Source organism: Psittacula echo (assembly GCF_963264785.1).
Source record: "Psittacula echo genome assembly, chromosome: 2".
In the NCBI taxonomy this organism is placed as follows: Eukaryota; Metazoa; Chordata; class Aves; order Psittaciformes; family Psittacidae; genus Psittacula; species Psittacula echo.
The window spans coordinates 138,884,968-138,895,015 of NC_137737.1; the positions used below are offsets into that span (position 1 = coordinate 138,884,968).

Here is a 10,048-nt window from a genome sequence, read left to right on the forward strand (position 1 = left end):
ATATATTAACGGAACAAAGAACATGCACTGATAGGATAAGAAGATTAAGACTTCATACACTACATACTTGACTGAAAAAGGTGGTTCTTGACCAGACTTTTGGGGTTAGGACAAAGGTGTAGTTACCTATACCCAAGAACATCAAAGAGGCATCGCATGCTTCTTGTATCAGTCAGAAAGTAGCCAGTAGATCCTCTTCACCTGATACTAATAAGTCTGCATTTGGAATACTGCATTCAGTTTTGGGCTCCCAGTACAGGAAGAATGTTCACATATTCAAGTAAGTCTAGCAGAAGACCACTGAGCTGGTCAGGGGCTGGAGCACTTTCCCTGTGAGGACAGGCTGAGGAAAGAGGGCTTATTTAGCCTATAGAAGAGACAGCTCTAGGGGGACCTAGCAACAATCTGAAAGGACTTACAAGATTACTGAGAAAATAGAACCAGGCTTTTCGTGGAGGTGCATGCTGAGAGGACAAGAGACCATGGTCATACACTGAAATAGAGATCTCAACTGGATATAAGAAAAAAGGTATTTGTGTGTGGAATGATTAGCATTGAAACACGCTGTCCAGAGAGACTATGAAATCAGTTGTTGGAGGTTTTCAAGATCAAGAGAAAGTACCAAGCAACCTGGTTTCAATATTAAAGTACTGTCTCTGCTTTGAGCAGGAAGCTGGACTACAGACCTCCCCAAAGCCCCTTCCAGCCTGAGTGACCTATGATTCTGTACAGATATCAAATTCTACCAGAGAGAGCATCTCATAAAGGGATCATATAAAAGCATTTTAGAATAGTTTGGAATAGTTTGCTTACTTAGGAAAACTAGAATGATAAATCAGAATGTCTTTATAAGCATAATAAAAGAAGAGGTGAGTCCTGACCTCCTTAACTCATCCCAGCCACAAAAATAAAATGATAATGTTATGACAAAAAAAATCGAATGAGAACATAAAAAAAAAACCAACCAAACAAACATGATTTCTTGTAGATAACATTTTCCCAGTTACAGTACAGGAGAGAGGATCAGTCAATCCATTTCCCTTCTGGTATGTGAAGAACTTTGGAGCAAAACACATGATCTAACCATTCCCACACATTACAAGCCACAAAATAAAAAAACCCTGTTCAATACCCTGTAGTGAACTTAAAACCTTTTCCACAGAAGCCAAGAGCTGTAAAATCATGCAATGTTTCACAGGACAGTAATGAGAGAGGTTTATAACATCATCAATATTCTAGATCATTGCAATAATGATGAATTTCTTCAGTGAGGATGCCTGTGTCAATGAGTGGGTGATACACTAGGAAGGAAGGGGGAAAAGTCATCCGTGCCAATCTAATATGCTAAGAAATATCTTTCTTACCCCACATTTGGCAAGTGCTTTGGCTTTTTACAGACAAGTAAAATACACTAAGCAAAGACTAAGTGTATCATTCTTTCTCTAGTTTGGGCCAATTTTTGATCCTTTGAGGATGGAAAGGGAAAACTCCAGAGATAGATTATTCCTCAAGATGTTAAGAAAAAATAAATATGGTTTGGCAGGAGCCTTGAAGCTTGGGATTCATACATTATCAATTTAACACAATAAATAGGATCAACAAGGACTTGAGAATACCAACAAATAAGAAGTCTGCTGATTTTGCAAACTATTTCACTCAGACAATTCTCCCGTTGAACTCAGTATGAACAATGTAACTCAGTGTGGTAACCTCAGCCTCAGAAAAAATCTCCAAGCAAACAACAAAAAGCTGTTTTCAAATTGTAGTACAGCAATACTATTAAATAAATAAACCATTGCATGTACATTTTTGACAGCAAAGAAATTTAACTGTCAAATGCACATTGAATATGGTTTCAGCTGAAGAATAAATCAAATACATAATTCTGAAATCTAAAGTTATACACTTAACTGAAGGGAAGGCAAATTTCTCTCAGTCCTCCCAAAACAGAAACCAAAACAGCATCCATCACCATGTTACCAGGATGTCAGGAGTATAAATCTCACTGTTCTCTGCCTTAGCAGTTTTCAGATATATTTAACTTCAGATACAGTTAACAAAGTGTAAATACGTTCACTACATCCCACCTCAAATAATGTAGTTAGATCCCAGGAGAAATAGAATGACCACAGCTTGGCTGCCTCTTAGATTAAGGCCCTGAAAGGGTGGGAATTAATAGAGACCTCATCCAGGAGGTTTGCCAAAACTTCCATAAGACAGGTGTGTGTGTATCATAATTAAATGTCAGTGAGAGTCCAGACCAGAAGAGAATTTGAGAAGCTCTGTGAAGTACCTGGAAAATTCACACTGCACATGGTCAGTGGCAAATCTCCTATTGACTTCAATGAGTCCAGGATTTCCTTTCCATTGATGAGTAAGACACAGGTCACATTAGTCACATAATTACATACCACAATCTAATTAACATTTTGAGTAAACCCACTATCAACAAGAAAAAAAGTAAAACATGCTTTTTTTGCTTCGTTGAAGATATCAAGGAAGTCTCAACGCAATATGCATGTGGGGCCTTATTTATGTAAAGCCTTTTAAGGGAGGTTGTATTGGCACCTGCAGCCTCCCTCCACACACCTGGAAAAGACAAGAGGAAACTAATGAGTATGCACTGATGCTTTGAATTGATGCATTGAGGCATCAAATTAGTCACTGCCATCTTCAAAACAGAGAAGGGCTGGAACTATACAGCACAGTGGATTGCTTTTTGCTTTCTGCCCTTTCCATCTTTTGCTACTTTGTAGATCAGGGCTGTTTCTGCTTTTGAGAGCACTAGGTTTTCAGGACCATTCTGTTTTCAGAAAGACCAATTCACTCAAACTTTATTACTTGGGCTTTAATTGTTTTCAGAATCATCACCTGCACCAAATCCTGGATCCTGGCTACTTAGCAGAGAGCTTTTATAGTAAGAACAATTTCCAAAGAAGTAGTCTTCAAATCTGAAGTTGATAAAACTGTGATCACTTGGTAGCTTTCTGCTTGCAAGCAAAACCCACAGCCAGAGACTTGCCATCAAAAGTGTCACCTCCTGAATATGCTTCAACTGAGATGCAGTTAGCACTTTTGTTGCTAGTGCAACTCCTTGAGGTTGCAAAGAGGAGTGTGTCTTCATCAGGATCAGTGTTAACTGGAAAATGAGGGGGTAAGGCCCCAGCATGGACTTGGAGTAGAATAAGTAGCAGTCAGCTTGCAAAGTTCAGGAGAAATAAGTTGACATTACTGCACTTTCTTACTGAAGCCTCCATCTGAGCTGGATGGCCATTCTTGACTTCTGAATTTTCATTCCTGGCTTCTGAATTTTCATTCCTGGCTTCTGAATTTTTATTCCTGGGTGAATATATTAAAACTGGATGTTTTAGATACATGGATAAACCATTCAAGTTGTAGGGACGCCTGTCAGGCTAGAAATGGAAGTGTATCCTTGCCAATGTTTCTCAAATCTTTCATTTGAGATTAGTTACTAAGGAAGGTGTAACTAGTTTGTGTGTCATGTAATTGGTTTCTGCTACTGTGAAGTCATTGTACTACTGACAACAAGTGCCCTCATGAGGGTTTTTGTATTATTTTATCTTTCATAAGTATTTTCTGTGCAAACTATCGTTCATTACAGTATATAGAGCTTTGGAGTACCTAGATATTCATGTCAGATTGCATTGAACATTATTACAACAACAGGATCACTTAAAGGATATACTGTAAATCAAAGCAAAAAAAAACCCCAATCTGCCTGCTACAGCAAGTCCCCAGTAATACAATTTTCCATACACTACTGGTGCATTATAAATCAATGCAGAGGTAGTCCCTTAAAATAAGCATATGCTACCCCTGATTTCTGGTATCAAGTCACACAATATTTTCAGTTTAACTTGTTGCCTAACTACTAGCACACCTGGGTAATACTGTTCCCAGGCAACTGCGCATAAATACAACAAGAATAAAGCAATGGAAATTTCAGTGTGGTGTTTTAGTAGAAGCCTTCTGAGAAGGAGAAGGAAATTGGGAATATAAGGTATTCAAACCACAGAACTCACGGCATTAATAGAACTTAATCCTGAAGAGGGTAAATCCTCAGGAAAAGGTCAAAGAAAATAAAAACATTTATGAGAACATTACAGATAAAAGTAGCTAATAGAGCATGCTTTCATGAAGATATGTAAATATATAGAAAAGAGACCATGTGTCATCTTAGAAACCTAACAAGATTACCAGCATAAAACAGTGTTTACTCAGGAGCATCTGTAAACTCTTTTCTGTGGGCTTCCAGAGCCGTCAGGAATGCCTGGACAACCACTGCAGTTCAGAGCTGCTGAGCTGCGCCAGGACTATGGGCTGAGGAGCCCTCTGAGGCCAAGGAGAATTTTGGCCTCTAATAAACGTTCTGAGATCTGTGCACTTGCAGGGAGACCCAGAAACTAAGCAAGCTGAACTTCTTACCCACTCCATCCTTTGTGATTTGGGGAAAACTTGAAGCATAGTTTCTAAATAAGCAGCAAAGGCATGGAGGGTGGTATTCCTGTGCTAAGAACAATCTGGCACAAGGAAGCAGGCCTGGGTTTAAAAGCTATGTAGTTAGGCTTGGACTTAGACAGATATTCCAAAGCAGCTGCAAGGGGAGGGGGGAAAAAAAGAGAAAAAAACACAACCCTCTCATACACATTTTCTTCCATCTGTGTCTCCCTAGCTTTGTAAAAATTATTCTTAGGAATCTTGCAGTGTGGTGAAAGTATGTAAAGGCTGAGCTCCTCAAGGAAGTCAGTATCGCTGCTGTGCACAAAACCCACATTCTGATACAGAGTTAATACCTCCAGATTTTATTTTAAGATAAAAAGTAGGTATGGAGAGTCCATTCTGCCATCCTTAGTTCTGCAAATCCCATTACGTGTACTTTTACACAAATCTGTGATGTGGCTTAGAGAGCACATCTGTGTCTAGTTCAGTTTGGTAAGCCTGAATCATAACGATTTATTCCAATGGTGGCTACACCATAGTCTTAGGTCCAAGGAGCATCAGAAAATATACTGCCCCTTCCTAATGCTGGTAGTGGTTCCTACCAAGCAAGCTGCAGAAATAGGTGTATGTTCCCACAGTACAGGCTGTTGGACTGCAGTGCTTTGGGAGGGGACAGGCCATGGGGCAGCTCTGTTGCACATCAGACCCCACAGGAGTCATAAGTTACGCTGTGGGAAGGTTTGTGCCAGTTTGAAGGAGAATAGGGATGTGGAAATGGAGAGAATGGGGATAGTCAGGGCCAAGACTACTAAAATGAAGTTGAATGAGGCTGCCATGTCGAGGGAGCAGGATGGTTCATCTGACTCTCACAAGAGTGTGAGGAGGAAGGGTAGGTGATGAGGAAAAGGAGAAAAATACAGGGCAACTGGTTAAATACAGGGCACTGGGTACAGTGATCTAGCTGCAACCAGATCAGCACACAAACTACGGTGTAAGGCTGCATCCTTCCAGCTGCAGATGGGAGAGGAAGAGGCGTGCCAACTTTGAGACCTGCACAGCCATGAAGAGAAACAGAATTGGTTTCTGAGCTAAAATGTTTGTTAATCACCGAGTGCACTGCCAGAATAATGCAAAAGGACAAACATTCGTTATGTTGGCATGTTGTGATACTGGAATAGATGTGGACTCCTCATACTATTTAAATAAATATTTATATGTTTTTTTTCATTTCCTATCCATATTATTTTAGTGCACCATGATTTAAATATGTTAACTTGCAAGACAGTATCTGTCCCCAGAAGTGCAGATACTGTTATTTTTCTTGACACTGATAATAACATTAAATGATGAGAGTTGCTACCATTAAAATACAGATATATTGTATAAGCCATTTAACGACCCAGTAGAAAAATGCAAAATGTTCTAAGCTGGATTAATCTTAGTAAGGCGTTTCTTGTATTTTGCAAGGGATTTCTGTAAGGTACTTACCGGAAGACTCAAAAATTCATTAAAGTATTCCACAAGCATATCATCTGTGGCTAAGTATTCTTCCTATGAAGAGACAAAACCACAAAGCAAGCTTGTACTAATGTGCACTAACATGGTTTGAATGCACTATTGCCTCAAACAATGTTTTTTCCATGAGATATGACATGCAAACTTTTGCAAAATGCTGTTTCCCACTTTTGAGAATATAATCATTTCTTCATTGTTGTATTCCAGCCATTGCACACTGCTGCGGCCCTTAGCAATTTAAAAAACATACATGAAGGTAAATCCTTCGCCAGGAAATTTACAGATAAAGCCTCCATAAACCCAACAGCTTCTAAGTGCTGGAAATCCGCTCATTTACTTTTGAAAAAATGTGCATTAAGCTAAGAGTCTAGAAATTCCCAACATTAAACCTTTCTCTCTTGCATCTGGGAAGAAGAGGAGACTAAACATTCACTACAGCCTGCTTCTGCTTCCACACTGCTGGTTGGGGATGTTTTGGCAGATGTTTGGAAATAAAAGGGAGGTCACTGATCTATAATTTGGCTCACCAAGCAAGCAGTGTATGCCATCTGTTTGACAGAACTGGGATGCTTCCTGTTGACCTGGTCAGAAGTAAAGTCTACATCTGCAGGTGGGTTTTGTACCTGTTTTGACCCCTGCGTTACAAATCCTGCTAATCAGACTCAAAAACTGCACAGTAGGAATTAATGTTTTTTGCTGCTGACAAATCACTAAGCCCCCATTTCCATTCAACGGAAGACAAAAGTAGAACATTATTTCATTGGTCTTCAGAAATCTGTCTTCAGTATAATGAAGACTCCTAAATGTTTGTAAGTTTTGGATTCTTGAATATTCTGTTATTTCTGTCTTGCAACACAAGGAGAATTCACTCAAGCCAAATGTATTTACCAATATCAGGAAAGGTCTTGTGACACAAATCTTTTTTCTCTTTAAGTTCGAAGTGTTTTCTGGCCTTAGTCTGACAACATTTATTCCTTGGCATTTGTGGTTGCTGCTATGAGTGATACAGGACAGGCAAGTTAGCTCACGCTTATTCCCGGAAGACACTGACAACACTGAAAGCAATGCTTTCTGCGTTACAGAGATCGTGGGGTTTTTGGATCACAGGACCATAGTCCAATGAACTTGCAGTACTATGGACCTAGAGGTGTTAGGGCATTGATTAAATAGGAGAATTTACCAAAGTGTGTAACCCAAAGCATTTTGAAGTCGACAGAAAAACCTCTCCCAAATGTCAATAGGCAATAAATCAGACCCAGAAATCTCAATTCAGCAAGTGTTAACATAATTAATAATAACAACAGAAAAAAAAAAAATCTAATGAAGCTTCAGTGTGCCTCAGGTTTGGTTTGGGCAATGCACAAATAGATTTGACACTGATAAGCATGAGTCTGAAGACAGCCAGATATGACAATACCCCATGAAAATATCTTATTGTTTCGAAAGACTTACTCAAAACACAGTATCGCAGTATCACAGTATGTTAGAGATTGGAAGGGACCTCAAAAGATCATCTAGTCCAATCCCCCTGCCGGAGCAGCAATACCTAGATGAGGTTACACAGGAATGTGTCCAGGTGGGTTTTGAATGTCTCCAGAGAAGGAGACTCCACAACCCCCCTGGGCAGCCTGTTCCAGTGTTCCGTCACCCTCACTGAGAAGAAGTTTCTTCTCAAGTTTAAGTGGAACCTCTTGTGTTCCAGTTTGTGCCCATTAGCCCTTGTCCTATCATTGTTTGCCACTGAGAAGAGCCTGGCTCCATCCTTGTGACACTCATTTATTTCTGGCTGAATTCATTTTTTGAATATATTTCATATTCTGGCATAATTCATTTATTACTGGCTGAAGTATAAGCTCTCTAAGAATATACAGGTAACATGTGTTTTTAATTTGCTAAGGATATAATTCTCTGCAGTCCCATATAACAGCAAGAAATGTAAACACAGTGGTTGATTAATCAATAAAATGTTTATGATCTTATTAATGCAAGCTTTGCTACTTACTGATCTTACTGCATCTATGCACAAGATACTTTCCTCTGGTGTTTGAAGGGTTTTTTTGTGGTCAGTCTTATTTTCATTTGAAAGCATAGTTGCACTTGCATATTTACACATTCTAGGTTATCAAGTCCAACCGTTAACCTAGCACTACCAGGTTCACCACTAAACCATGTCGCTAAGTGCCACATCTACACATCTTCTAAATACCTCCAGGGATGGTGACTCCATCTGGAGGTATTTACCACTACAAATAAGTAAGTATGGAGTACTGAGTAGTTTCATAGTATTTTCTCAGGAGAAAAAAAAAAAATAGTTTTAAATACTAAGTTTATTCTTAGGGGGGGTTATTCTTTTTATTCTAAATATTTAGTTTATTTACCACTTCCCTGGGCAGCCTGTTCCAATGCTTTACAACCCTTTCTGTGAAGAAATTTTTCGTAATACCCAATCTAAACCTCTCCTGATGCAACTTGAGGCCATTTCTCTCATCCATTGCTTGTGTCATTTCAAATAAGGCAACAGAAAACATATATACTTTCCAAATGGGAAGGCAAACAGGAGAGAAATCCTATAATGAGCTATGAGCAAACAGCAGAAAAAGTAAAGTAAGGAGAAGATTGTTAAACCTGTCATGTTTAACGTTCCAGCTCATGATTTCATTCCTTCATCGTATTTCACTTTCCTTTTAATTTCCATCCTTCTTCTCCATAGTTTCCTGTTACTTTTTACTTTCTAATTATTTTCAAACTAAGTAATTTTTTTTTTTATCTGAGAAAAATACAAAGAAATTACAAAGTACTCCATACTTACAGAGAGGAAAGAATTGAGAAATCAGACAACAGTTTCCAAAAATGTGGTTTGCTTTTTGTGTTCCACAGTTGCATGACAAAATGAATGATCAAGCTTTATAAAGCATACTTACAAACACTTCTTCTGTTATACATGGAGGCTCTGAAATACAAAAATGAAATATCATGTTATTCAAGCAATACAGTCAAGCTTGTTCAACTAGGATTACTGAACAGAAACAAAAAGTAGTGAGGCATGGCAACCTTCCTGGATATTCTCAAATAAAATAACTTAGCCTGAGGAAATAAGATAAACTCTAAGAACATGCAGTATTGTTGACCCATGCATAAAAAGGATAAAATGATTAAATAAAAAATCTACCACAAGAATGATTTAAATATCATTCAAGTATTATTCAACTAGATTATTTCTCGTATGTATCAGTTAACTTCTTGTCAGCTTTGCTCTGCAAAATTGATTACTAGAATCTTGCTGGCTTTAATGAAAATATAGATTTCTATGAGACTCTGGGAGACTTGAAGAGCAAATATTATGAATCATATGGTAAAATTCATAAAAATGTGATTGTTGGTGTTCCCAGATATCAAAATCTCACTCATTCTAGAAGAGTATTCTGTCTTCTGTAATTACATCTGAAGGGAGTAAAGCTCTGTCTTGAGATTAAGGAATTTTACTGAATTTAAACCTAGCAGTTCAAAATCCCCCCCTTTTATATCACCATCTCTGTACCTAAGAAAATCACCCTGGGGTCAAACCCCCTGTCTGACATAGTTTCAGTCCATCCCCCTGCATGGGAAGCACTACATACCAGTGGTTAACCTCTTCGACTGCATCCTGGATCTACACACGTAAGGGCCAGCACCCACACCTGCAAGATTACACTCTCATTTGCAAAGGTGAAATCCTTTACTGCAGATCAGAAATAGAAGCTGCAGGGTTCCTCGGCCTGGCTGGTGAGTGCTGGTCTGCACCAGGCCAGCCTGCCTCTGCTGCATGTCTCCCAGCAAAGCGGGGTTGCTATGACGCTGTAAACAATGCATGGGGTGAGCTGAGCGGTAAGCAAACACTTCTTTTGCTGATGCAGATCTCCCTGAAGCAGACTTGGGTATCAGGCATACTGACAATACAGTCCCAAAAGAGATGCCTGTGAACTAGGAATTTCAGGAGGCTTGTAGCAAGAATAGAAATAAAATGCTCTTTTCTTGACTGACCTAGGCAGTTCTTAGTTCAGAATGATATTCTGTCTTCTCCTACATTAGCAAA

The 10,048-nt window shown here is 39.0% G+C and overlaps 1 protein-coding gene across 1 annotated transcript in view; it reads right to left on the reverse strand.

Moving 5' to 3' along the window:
* The window catches only part of RGS22 (regulator of G protein signaling 22), a gene marked incomplete at its 3' end in the record, with an annotated part of 73,547 nt that extends 63,899 nt beyond the window's left edge, over window positions 1–9,648 (reverse strand). The window contains exons 1-3 of the mRNA XM_080609724.1: window positions 9,594–9,648; window positions 8,898–8,926; window positions 5,950–6,012 (exon numbers count right to left, since the gene is read on the reverse strand). Coding sequence (XP_080465850.1) covers window positions 5,950–6,012; window positions 8,898–8,926; window positions 9,594–9,618 — 117 coding nt within the window. The 5' untranslated portion in view covers window positions 9,619–9,648. The remainder of the gene's footprint in view (window positions 1–5,949; window positions 6,013–8,897; window positions 8,927–9,593) is intronic.
* Between the last annotated feature and the right edge of the window lie 400 nt (window positions 9,649–10,048).